Raw genomic sequence first — 12,536 nt, forward strand, 5'->3', positions numbered from 1 at the left:
TGATGGCATTGGCAGAAGAAGGAGAGTCACAAAACATGTGGTACAACCATTTTGAGTGATAGTCAATTAGGACAATGACGTATTTCATTTCATGAGGGAGGACATCAAATGGGCCAGAAAAATCCAAGCCGACCTTTTCCCAGGGTTTATCCGGAAAAGGGACAGGATGAAGGGGCGTACTAATAAGCTTCCATTTCTTATCCGAGAGCAAGCATTCATTACAAGAATCAATGTAAAATTTTACCTGAGCCTCAATAGAAGGCCACCAATAATGGGTTTTGATAAGTTGAGATGTTTTTGTGATGCCAAGATGGCCTTGATGGGCGAATTTAATGATATCGGGTCTGATATCTGAAGGAGGAACAAAAACATCATGCCTCATAATTAAATTGTTGACAAGGGAAAGTTCAGAAGAAATCATGGAAAACGCTTTCAACTCATTGGAGAGTTTCCTATTTTCAGGCCAGCCCTTAGAAATATATTGTGCAACCAATTTTAAATTGTGGTCATTCTCAAATGCTTTGGACCAAGATTCTTCCGTGATGCAAGGACAAAATTTTGTGGCATCGAGAGTGGCAACTACACACTCGATGTCACCAATATCCTGCAAACCAGAAGAATCATCAAGTGACATGCGAGATAAGCAGTCAGCGCGGAAATTCTTACCACCAGATACGTGCTTAATATTGAAATGAAACTCATGCAACTTGGATAAGAGTCTGACAAGTCTTGAGGAGGCTTTTCCTAAGCCATCCCCATTGAGAAGTTGAGTGAGTGGTTTGTGATCTGTAAACAAATCAAACTCTCGTCCCCATATATAATTTTTGAACTTCTCGATGGCCCATACGCAAGCCAAGGACTCTCGCTCAATAGTGCTATAGTGAGTTTCAGAATCCTTGAGTCTCCTAGAGGAAAAAGCAACTGTGTGTTCTTTACCTGAAACCCACTGACCTAAGACGGCACCTAAACCAGTCAAACTGGCGTCAACCATAATGAAACATTTGGCGGAATCTTGAAAGGGATGCAACGCAGGAGCACCAACAATCATGTTCTTGATGTGAGTAAAAGAGGCATCAATTTCTTCGGACCAAACAAACTTTGAACCTTTGCGAAGCAAAGAACGAAGAGATTCAACAATTTGCACATAGCCTTTAACAAAACGGGCATAATACTCCGCTAAACCTAGAAAGGAGCGAAGGGCATCCTTGTCTTTGGGAGGGGAGGCATGAGTGATAGCCTCAATAAGAGAGGACTTGGGTTTTATACCTTCGGGAGTTAAGGTATGACCCAAGTATTCCAAAGATTGAGAGCCAAATTTACATTTGTCAGCTCTGACAGTCATGCCAGCTTCATTGAGTTTGCTCAAAACAGAAGACAGATGTGACAAATGAGAATTCCAATCAAGAGAAAAAACCAAAATGTCATCCTGGTAGGCCTGCACACCAGGCAAAGACTCAAAGAGGTGGTCCATTATTTTTTGGAAAACACTAGCTGCACTGGCAAGTCCAAAGGGAAGTTTCAAATATTTATAAACACCAAATGGGGTTACGAACGTGGTAAGATCTTGGGAGGCCTCAGTGATGGTATGCTGAACGCAAATCAATTAAAGAAAAATATTTTGCACCACCCAGATTGGCCAGGAGATCATGAATCTTGGGGAGGGGATGGCAGTCAACCAAAATATTTTTGTTTAATGTGCGTAAATCGGCGCATAGCCTGACCTCACCATTCTTTTTTCGTACAATAACAATGGGCGAAACCCATTCAGAAGAATCTGAGGATGCAATGATACCATCGTTTTTAAGAGAAGTGAGGACAGATTTAAGTTCATCCCTAGCACCAATGGGCACTGGGCGAACTTTGTGAACAATGGGTTGGGCAGAGGCTTTCAATTTGATTTCATGTCGAAAGCCTTTAACAGTACCTGGTTGACTGGAAAAAACTTTGGGGAATTTGTCCAAAATTTGTTTAATGTCAGACTGATGATCGTTCACAAGAAGACAATCAGAAAGAAAAGGTGGAGCAGGAGAGTAACCCTCAGGAGGATCACCTACTCTAATGGGATCATCTGAACCAGGAACCAGGAAGAGACCCATTTTTGCGAGGTCTTGCCACCCAACAATATTGCGACCCTTGATCGCAACATAAATCTTTGTAATAATAGATCTGCCAAAACACTCTAGTCTATAGTTAAAATAGCCAAGCATAATAATGTCAGATTCACCAAATGCTTTGGGACTGAGGTCAGATTCGATTAAAGGCATGGAGTTATTCCATTTTTCATGAAAGAATACATCATTTAGATTGGTTATTGGAGATCCAGAATCAGCCATAACATTAATTTCAATGTCCCCAAACAGTGCAGAGCAGAATGGACCTTTAACTCATTTGGGAGCATCAATGTAATTGCAATGGATTGACACAACCATATCTTGAAATTCGTCAATACAATCATCCAAATCAGGGCATAAAATGTTATTAACAGAAGGTCTAGTCATTTTCTTGACTGATCTGCAAAGACCCTGGAAATGACCTATTTTTTTGCATAAAACACACCTTTTGCCCATAGCAGGGCAAGAAGGATTGTTGCCAATATGAGACTTAGAGCCGCACCTGTAACAATAAGGGTTAGGTTTTCTTTGCAATTGTCTAGAAGACTTATTCGTATTAACCAAATTAACAGAATTAGAATTATCAAATGAAGAAGTATGAACAGGAGTATGAGGTTGATCTTTCTGGAGAGCATTAGAAGTAGTAATAGACCTCTCAATGCTCTTAGCAATGTCAATGGTTTCTTGAAGTGTAGGCTTCCTGCAACTCAACAGGCGTTGTTGAATCTTTTTTGAAAAACAAGCGAAAACGAATTGATCTCGGATGTAAATGTTGGGATTAGATTCAAATTCGCAAGTGGATGCTAAGATTCTCAACTGAGCAATGTACTCTTCAATAGATTTGTCTTCTCGTTGTCTTCTTTTAAAGAAGTTATGTCTCTCGAGCATCTCATTAGGTTCTTCACCATAATGTCTTGCAAGGCGAGATAAAGCTTCCTTGTATTCATCCCAATGATCGCCTGCATCACCGGAAGGGGCAGGGGACCTTGGAAGATTTTCGAAGACATTCTGTGCAGCCACACCTAAGCAACCATACAAAATAGCAACTTTCCTTTCAGGAGTAAACTTAACTGCGTCAATTGCCACAATGTGATTGGCAAAAGCTCTGACCCACTGACGCCAAGGAATAGTTGGTTTGCCAGGAAGTTGCAAAAAAGGTGGAGGTTGAGCAAATTGTTGAGAAGAAGCCATTGGAAATAAGTTACAGTTAAATTGGACAAAATGATGTTAGAGAATTGGTTAAAAACAATAACATATGCCCAAGAAATGAAAGTGTATAAAGTCTTGAGTATAACTGTGGAGTAGAAAGTAGTGTAATTGTCATTGAAGAAGAGCAACTTGAACAAAATAATGTAAGTCGACACTCAAAGAAAGTAAATGAAAGTATCACAAAATACCAGTAATGCAGCTTTCAAATGATGAAGGAAGCGCCTAACTTTGCATAGTTGGAGGAAGTCAATTTCGCTGAAGCGATTCCGTTAAGCCGGCACCGTGTAAGTGAAGCGCGAAGCTGTAACTAGGCAACCAAATAATAAAAATGGCCGCCGTGCGTGAGCGTAATGACCGAGTGACGTTGGCAAAGTTAGAACGAAAAGCGTCACATGCACGTCAGGGTAGAGATGACTCACGCACTGGCAGATGACGTGGTACTCACGCGATGGCAGATGACGTGGTGCTCACGCGATGGCAGGCTCGAGACAGAGATGATGACAGGCTCGAGACGAACAGTCAGGGAGATGGCAAAATTGGAAAGAAATCCCTCAGGAAGAGAACGGAGCGCAGCCAGTAAAGGAGCGTACAAGCAGGCAGTTAAAGACGAACTCCAAAGGTGAGGCGAATGATAGGAGCAGAGTCGGCAGGTTCTGAAGGTTAGCCGAGTTTCTTCCTGGTGGGTGTTGAGGAGGTTCGGGACCCGCTCTTCGCCAATTGTAATAAGAAGCTCCAGGAAACGTTGTTGTAGAAAGGTATCTTCTTTATTCATGAAGTAACAACACCCACAGGTCTGTGCTGCAGCTCGACTCCAGGACTCCAGGCAACTGACTAACGTTGCTCAGAGTGCTAGAATTGAACGGAGCCATTGGAACAGCAATACGAAAGGAAACAAGGCGTATTCCCTCGTGCTGAGCACAGCACGAGGAGAATAGGCAAATACTACATAGGCCCTCTCTGCCTCCTGAAGCAGGCCCTCTCTGCCTCCTGAAGCAGGCCCTCTCTGCCTCCTGAAGCAGGCACTCTCTGCCTCCTGAAGCAGGCCCTCGAGACGAATGGATCCCTCGACCCCTCACAGTCTGGTTTCCGAGCCAACCATAGCACCGAGACCGCCCTCATCGCTGCCACCGACGACATCCGAGCCCTGATGGACAACGGAGATACAGCGGCCCTCATCCTCCTAGACCTTTCCGCGGCATTCAACACTGTCTGCCACCGCACCCAAGTGCAGCGCCTCAGCAACGTCGGAATCCAGGAGAAGGCACTGGAATGGATCATCTCCTTCCTCGACGGAAGAACACAGAGAGTCCGCCTACCACCGTTCAAGTCAGAGGCCACCGAAGTCATCTGCGGCGTCCCTCAAGGATCCTCACTGAGCCCCACCCTCTTCAACGTCTACATGAGCCCCCTTGCGGCCATCGCACGCCAACACAACCTCAACATAATCTCCTACGCCGACGACACCCAGCTGATCCTCTCCCTGACCAACGACCCCGCCGCCGCCAGAGCCAATCTGCACGAAGGGATGAAAGATGTAGCCGAGTGGATGACGACCAGCCGCCTGAAACTGAACTCAGACAAGACGGAGGTCCTCATCCTGGGCTCCTCGCCCTCTGCCTGGGACGACTCCTGGTGGCCCCCCGCCCTGGTCACCGCACCCAAACCGACGGACCACGCACGCAACCTGGGCTTCATCCTGGACTCCTCCCTCTCCATGACCAGGCTAGTCAACGCCGTCTCCTCGTCGTGCTTCAACATCCTACGCATGCTACGGAAGATCTTCTGGTGGATCCCCACCGAGACCAGGAAGACCGTCACCCAGGCCCTCGTCACCAGCCGACTGGACTACAGCAATGCCCTCTACGCCGGTACCACCGCCAAGCTCCAGAAGAGACTCCAGCGGATCCAGAACGCCTCAGCCAGACTCATCCTCGACATCCCACGAACCAGCCACATCTCCGGACATCTGAGAGACCTGCACTGGCTCCCCGTCAACAAAAGAATCACCTTCCGTCTCCTCACCCACGCACACAAAGCCCTACACGATCAAGGCCCGAGCTACCTCAACAACCGAATCAACTTCTACGCTCCCAAACGCCACCTCAGATCAGCCAACCACGCCCTCGCCGCCGTCCCCCGCATCCGAAGAGCGACAACAGGAGGAAGGTCCTTCTCCTACCTGGCCGCCAAGACCTGGAACTCCCTCCCGACCGACCTGCCTCTGACCCAAGACCACCTCTCCTTCAGGAAGAAGCTCAAGACCTGGCTGTTCGAGCAGTAACGGCACCTCCCCCCCCAAGCGCCTTGAGACCCTACGGGTAAGTAGTGCGCTCTATAAATGTCTTTGATTGATTGATTGATTGATTGATTGATTGCCTCCTGAAGCAGGCACTCTCTGCCTCCTGAAGCAGGCCCTCTCTGCCTCCTGAAGCAGGCACTCTCTGCCTCCTGAAGCAGGCCCTCTCTGCCTCCTGAAGCAGGCACTCTCTGCCTCCTGAAGCAGGCCCTCTCTGCCTCCTGAAGCAGGCACTCTCTGCCTCCTGAAGCAGGCCACCACTGCCTCCTGAAGCAGGCACTCTCTGCCTCCTGAAGCAGGCCCTCTCTGCCTCCTGAAGCAGGCACTCTCTGCCTCCTGAAGCAGGCCCTCTCTGCCTCCTGAAGCAGGCACTCTCTGCCTCCTGAAGCAGGCCATCACTGCCTCCTGAAGCAGGCCCTCTCTGCCTCCTGAAGCAGGCCCTCTCTGCCTCCTGAAGCAGGCCCTCTCTGCCTCCTGAGCAGGCCCTCTCTGCCTCCTGAAGCAGGCACTCTGCCTAGACCTCTCAAGCTGTGAAACTGCCCTGAGGCTTCGCTCGCCAAGTCTGTAGGTACTTAGTGCCCAGATGTTGGGACCCTTGTGTCCTGGTCAAGTCTGTGGTGGACACCTGGGGGTCTAGCTTGGGAGATGTCTATCAATGCCACCATTAGCTTCCCTGGCAGACCGCCTCTCAGCAGTGGATCAAAGCCTTCTACCTTCACAACCTTGTTCCGGTGTGTACCCAAAGCCTGTATCTGCCATAATGTACACGGGACACAGACTACAGCCACTGAAATGTGAGTTACATGGATTGTAGAATGCATCTGCACGACACACAGCCACATTGTAAACTTTCATGGCTGTGACCATACTGAGTATCATTGCTAGATATATTAAGCTCTTGAATTCTAATGTGCATGTTTGTGTTTCACCAAGAAGAGATTGTGCCTCCTCTGACATGCTTGTGTGAATGTTCTTTTGTCCTCAGGTTCCAAGGCGTACAAGGCAGCGGTACATAAGAGGCACTCCATGGTGGACTCGTTGGTGGATGAGAGACACTCCATGGTGGACGCGTCGGTGCATGAGAGGCACTCCATAGTGGACGCGTTGGTGGATGAGAGACACTCGATGGTGGACACGTCGGTGCATGAGAGGCACTCCATGGCGGACGCGTTGGTGGATGAGAGACACTCGATGGTGGACGCGTCGGTGCATGAGGGACACTCGATGGTGGACGCGTCGGTGCATGAGGGACACTCGATGCTGGACGCGTCGGTGCATGAGGGACACTCGATGCTGGACGCGTGTGGCTCCAGTACAGGCCATGCCCAGCAGGGCCTCCACGAGCTCTTTGTGGACCTTGTCATGGTTCAACAGTGGCCCTCGGATGAGGCGGAGCTGGAGTCCTTTCTAAAGACCAAAGGAGGCCTCCACCAGGAGAAGCTGAAGCGACCTGAGAGCCAGGGTGACACCATCAGCATTGAAGGGTTATTTCGGGCACAACAGGGTGAAAAGGTACCAAAGACTGTCCTGGTGGAAGGTATTCCTGGAATTGGAAAAACCTTCACCATGCAGAAAGTAATTGCAGATTGGGCGTCCAACCGGCTGTACAACCAGTTCTTCCAGTTTGTCTTCTATGTGGCGTGCCGAGACGTCACTTCCTCTCAGCAGGATGTCAGTCTAACTGATGTGCTGTTCAGTGACTTCAAGGAACTTTCGCAAAAACTGAAAGCGGCGGTGCTGGCGCAGCCTGAGAAGGTCCTTCTGATCTTCGATGGACTCGACCATGTGGACACGAGTGATGGGCAGACTTGTCAAGATGTGGCCTTTGACACGAAGCTTCCTCCGCGCCTTCTCCTGGGTCAAGTCCTTGAACGAAAGGTTTTACCGGAGGCCTCTTTGCTCATAACAACACGGCCTGGAACACTGGCCTGCGTGGACGCCATTGACCGGCACGTCACCATCCTTGGCTTGTCCCAAGAAGGACAGAGGCAATACTTCAGTACGTTCTTCCGCAGTGAGTGTCTCGCCACGGTGGCCATGGACTGTCTCCGCCGGGATCAGGACCTCATCACCATGTGCTTCGTTCCCCTCTTCTGTCACCTTGCTTGCAGATCCCTCCTACTGGGGAGTGATTCTGTGCAGCGCCAAGAAACCACCACGCAGCTCCTCACCTCTTTCTACTCGCGTCTCCTGGGAAGTACTCCCCTAGACTCCGACCATGCCCGCTGTCTTACCGGGTTAGCTCTGCACGGAATCAAGCAGAGGAAAGTTATATTTGATGGCCAGGACCTAAAAAGTCATGATGTCCCTGTCACTCCTCCCACTTGTTGCTTTCTGAACAAGGTCCCCTCTACCGGGCTGCAGAGTGGACCTCAATACAGCTTTGGACACTTAACTTTGCAGGAACTGTTGGCCGCTGAGCATTGTGTCAGCTCCCTCGATGTGGAGGAGCCTATGCAGGTGCTGGAGGACGTGCTTTCCTCCAAGGAACGCAGACGCAATCTCATGAACTACGGGTTCGAACTCATGATGCACCACATTCCCATCGAGCCCTTGATGGATAAAATCCCGGATCCAACGCACCTCTTGGCAATGGTGAGATTCATGTTTGGTCTACTGAATGGCAATTCAACTGCAGCCGTGGGCTTGAGCCCAAACCCCCAGCTGCAGGAGAGGCTGCTGCACTGGATCCAGAAAGCTCTGGCCAAGCAGATTAGTGATGATGAGTTGACGATCCTCCTTTATGGGTGCTTGTACGAAATCCAGGACGACAGCTTTGTGCGACAAGCCCTGAAGAAGAAGGATTGGTTTTACATCCACGGTTGTGAATCTCGACCTGGTGACTATGCAGTCGCGAGCTACTGTTTGCTGCGATGTGAGGACATGACGTCTCTCTGCTTATCAGAATGTCAGCTCGGCATCCAGGGGCTGAAGGCCCTCCTGTCGGTGCTTCCGGCATGTTCCAGGTACGTCCAGCCAGGCTACCAGCCACATGCCAAAAAGTAGCCATGGGCTAGTTTACATTTGAAACTGTTGATTATCAGTGGGTTCAGAAATGCCATTCGTACTGAAGAGGCTCTGATCGAAGCTCCGGGATGGTTGCTCACTCCCTTGGCCTCTCTGGATCATTCCTGACATTGAAGCCTACAGAGTGTCAACCTCCAGGCGGATCTAATGCTCCTGGAGCAGAGCAGATGTTTACCTTCTTTGCCAACCAATCACTTAAGCCGTCTGTCCGCCATTATCTGCACGGGTCATCATTTAGTCTGTTTATTCGCCCACTCAATCTGAACCTCCTTTTTATTTACTTACCCAAGTCACTCTGTTCCAGCCATCTCACTGACCCAACTCGCCAAGCCAGTCAAGTGGCGCCCCCATCTGGCTAGCTCCATGACTTGCTTTCTAGTCCTCGCACTGCTTATTACTCAACCCCACTTGCCTACCTTAAGCGCCTCTCCCTATGACTAGCTCACTGACTCGCTTTCTACTTCTAGCACAGCTTCTTGCTGGATCCCTTATTGCCTCACTTCTTTGCTTCTCCCTCTGATATTCTACTTTCAAGGTGATTGGTGCAGCCGACTGCTGTTCACTTCCTCCATACGCAGCCGCACTAGAGGCCAGAGAGACCACGGGGTATCACAAGCCGTCTGTGTTCTTGCATGGCGACTCTCCTTTGCAATATCTGACAGACTGATGGGCGTCATCGCAAACACCCATTTGCAGGCCATGGATCCCCCTGCCTCGCCGATATGTCTGCGGGAGGAGTTAGGCCTGCGAGCGACAGCGCACATCTTTCCCTGCATGATAGCATTTCTTTTAAGCTGCTCCTGTTGTGTAAACTGAGTCTTGGGCTCAGCTCTACAAGGTTTGTTTTCACTCCCACGAGCACCAGCGCTGAATATGCAAGGCAGGTCATTGTAGCCCTGCAGAAGGCCGCCCATACACCATTGAAGTGGCGTCAATGCGTTTCATCCTCTAAAGTAGCGGTGGAAATCCAAGCGGTCGTTCCTTTATGATTTACACACTTAAGCTCACTAAGAACAGAATATGCATTTCAACATATTTGTTTTAAAGTAGTTAATTTAAAATGCCGAATTCTAGTGTACCTAATATTGCCAACATCACAGGGGATAAAAAGCAGCTGAGCTTTCCAGCAATAGTGAAAACTGGGAAACATCGTAACATCACGAATGATAGCGCTTCATTCGCCCTCGGTGCTATCCTTAAGCGCTATGCTAGTTCTTGCAGATGAATGAATGATTGGCTTCAGCTTCAAGGGTGGGGGAGCACACTTGGACAACAGGGGTTGATGTCTGTTTGGAATAGCTTCTCAGCTCCAAGAGCTGGGAGATGGTGTCTGTGCGAGAACCCAATCCTGGCGCCTGCTCGAGAATGCAGGACGTGAAGGAAAAGCACTGGAATGGATCACCTCGTTCCTCACCGGAAGAACCCAGAGAGTCCGCCTCCCACCATTCAAGTCAGAGGCCTCTGAAGTCATCTGCGGCGTACCACAAGGATCCTCACTCAGCCCCACCCTCTTCAACGTATACATGAGCCCCCTCGCGGCCATCGCACGCCAACACAACCTCAACATCATCTCCTATGCTGATGACACCCAACTGATCCTCTCACTCACCAAAGACCCTAACACCGCCAAAACCAACCTGCATGAAGGAATGAAAGAAGTTGCCGAGTGGATGAAGCACAGCCGCCTGAAACTGAATTCAGACAAAACAGAAGTCCTCATCCTAGGAACCTCCCCCTCCGCCTGGGATGACTCTTGGTGGCCAGAGGCCCTTGGAAAAGCACCCATCCCGACGGACCACGCACGGAACCTGGGCGTCATCCTAGACTCCTCACTCTCGATGACCAGACAGGTCAGCGCCGTCTCATCATCTTGCTTCAACATTCTTCGCATGCTCAAAAAAACATTTCGCTGGGTCCCCACCGAAACCAGAAAAACGGTCACCCATGCACTGGTTACAAGCCGCCTGGACTACGGAAACACCCTATACACCTGTACCACCGCAAAACTCCAGAAAAAACTCCAACGCATCTAGAATGCATCTGCCAGACTCCTACTAGACATCCCGCGTAAAGACCACATCTCCAGCCACCTGAAAAAACTCCACTGGCTCCCCGTCAATAAGAGGATTACTTTCCGCCTCCTAACCCACGCACACAAAGCACTTTACGAACTTGGACCCGAATGCCTCAACACACGACTTTCCTTCTACACCCCCCCCGCCAGCTACGATCCTCCAACCAAGCCCTTGCTACCATTCCTCGCATCAATAAAACCACCTTGGGAGGTAGATCCTTCTCCTACCTGGCAGCAAAAACCTGGAACTCACTCCCCACTCACCTTCGTCTCACTCAGAACCACCTAGCATTCAGAAAGCAACTTAAAACTTGAATATTTGACAAGTAATTCCCCACCCTTCCTCAAGCGCCTTGAGACCCTCTGGGTATGTAGTGCGCTATATAAATCAACTTGACTTGACTTGACTTAACTTGCAACATCCCCTCAGGAATGATGTGAGGACATGGGGTGTGTGTATTACATGGTGTGTGGTGTGACTTCACAGTGTAATACGCTTGCCAACCCCTTTGGGACCGGTAGGACTTGTTTGTCGACCCTCAGCTCCGCCCTGGGAGCTGCAGCTCTGAGCAGCGAGGCTTCCACAGAGGATTGAGGGTGAAGCATTAAACAGCAGCGACATCTTTGAAGAAGAAATACATGAGACTTTCCAGAAATCCAACAATACTTAATAAAAAATCAACTTTATTTTTATGTATTTATGGACACCACAATAAAAAAAACAAGTGGAGGGTTCCTTAGATAGAGAATTTACAAGGCATAGTATATTAAAGCATTTCGCTCCACCACAAACAAGCATTGGTAAATTAAACACATTTAACAGAAACTTTTTCATCAAAATGTTGGGCTAGTTCTAATGCAGTCACTTGAGTCATTTTAGGCAAGGGACTCCAGTAGGGAGCCGGTCCGGACGACGAGCAAGGCCCTCAGAACAATCCCCTCCACAGAAGAAGAAGACTTTAAACAGTTCCATGTGCTTTATCCTCAGTCCGAAGGATTTCTATGGATTGGTCCTAATGGGGAGGATACAGGATGCTATGGATCCGAAGCAGTCGATAGGGGTCTTCCTGCAGGTACTCCTCAGTCCACAAAGGGTATGAGGTGGTCCTGGGTGCAGGGTGCGATGTCCCACGAGGTCCTCTCCGCTCTGGGCAGAGTCCAGTCGCCGCTGGACTACGAGTCATCCGGTGTTGTGGTCACAGCCAAATCCTTCTCCGGGCTGTAGCTTGCCTTCTGAGTGACCAAGCTGCTCCCGGACGACTCTCCCGGGTCCAGCAGACTTGAGTGCACCGTCTGAGCATTGGGTTCTGGTCCCTTGTGCTTGCATGCAGCGGGGAGCAGCGATCTGGGCTACCACTCGCCTGAACAGGCTTCTTCAGCTGTCGTGTCTCTGTGCTGCGGACAGGAGGCCAGTCGTATGACTCTTGGAGTCTGTTTGCTTTGGTTGGGCTCATGAGACGACTTCTCCTTGAGCAGGACACAGCGAGCACAGTGCCTCTCCTTTGCTAGCCACCAGTGCAGTCCACGTCGGTGCGGCAGAGCAGTCCTTCATTGGCCCTTCGTCCAGTCCAGTCCTGATCTGAGTTCAGGGTGACAGGGGAGCCCAGCTATTGCTATGAAAATGCCCTCAGGGCAGGATGCGGCTGTACGCTGATGGGCTACCAGGTTCCCTCCCACCTGATGACCACTTAAATAATAATAATACAGAAGCTTATTAAGCGCGAACAGCTACCTCTGGGGAGGTGTCCCGGCGCTAGCGAGTCCTACAGCAAGAGTGAGTAGACAGGAGGGAGAAGGATTATTGCATAAAAAACCAGGT

General features: G+C 49.6%; 1 protein-coding gene across 3 annotated transcripts in view; it reads left to right on the forward strand.

Moving 5' to 3' along the window:
* LOC147689504 (NACHT, LRR and PYD domains-containing protein 3-like) overlaps window positions 1-12,536 on the forward strand; it is a 255,087-nt gene that overhangs the window by 30,152 nt on the left and 212,399 nt on the right. For all 3 annotated transcript variants that reach the window (XM_086942258.1, XM_086942260.1, XM_086942259.1), the window contains exon 2: window positions 6,602-8,582. In XM_086942258.1, the coding sequence (XP_086798384.1) occupies window positions 6,602-8,582 (1,981 nt within the window). The remainder of the gene's footprint in view (window positions 1-6,601; window positions 8,583-12,536) is intronic.

Source organism: Lissotriton vulgaris, chromosome 10 (assembly GCF_964263255.1).
Source record: "Lissotriton vulgaris chromosome 10, aLisVul1.2, whole genome shotgun sequence".
Lineage (NCBI taxonomy): Eukaryota > Metazoa > Chordata > Amphibia > Caudata > Salamandridae > Lissotriton > Lissotriton vulgaris.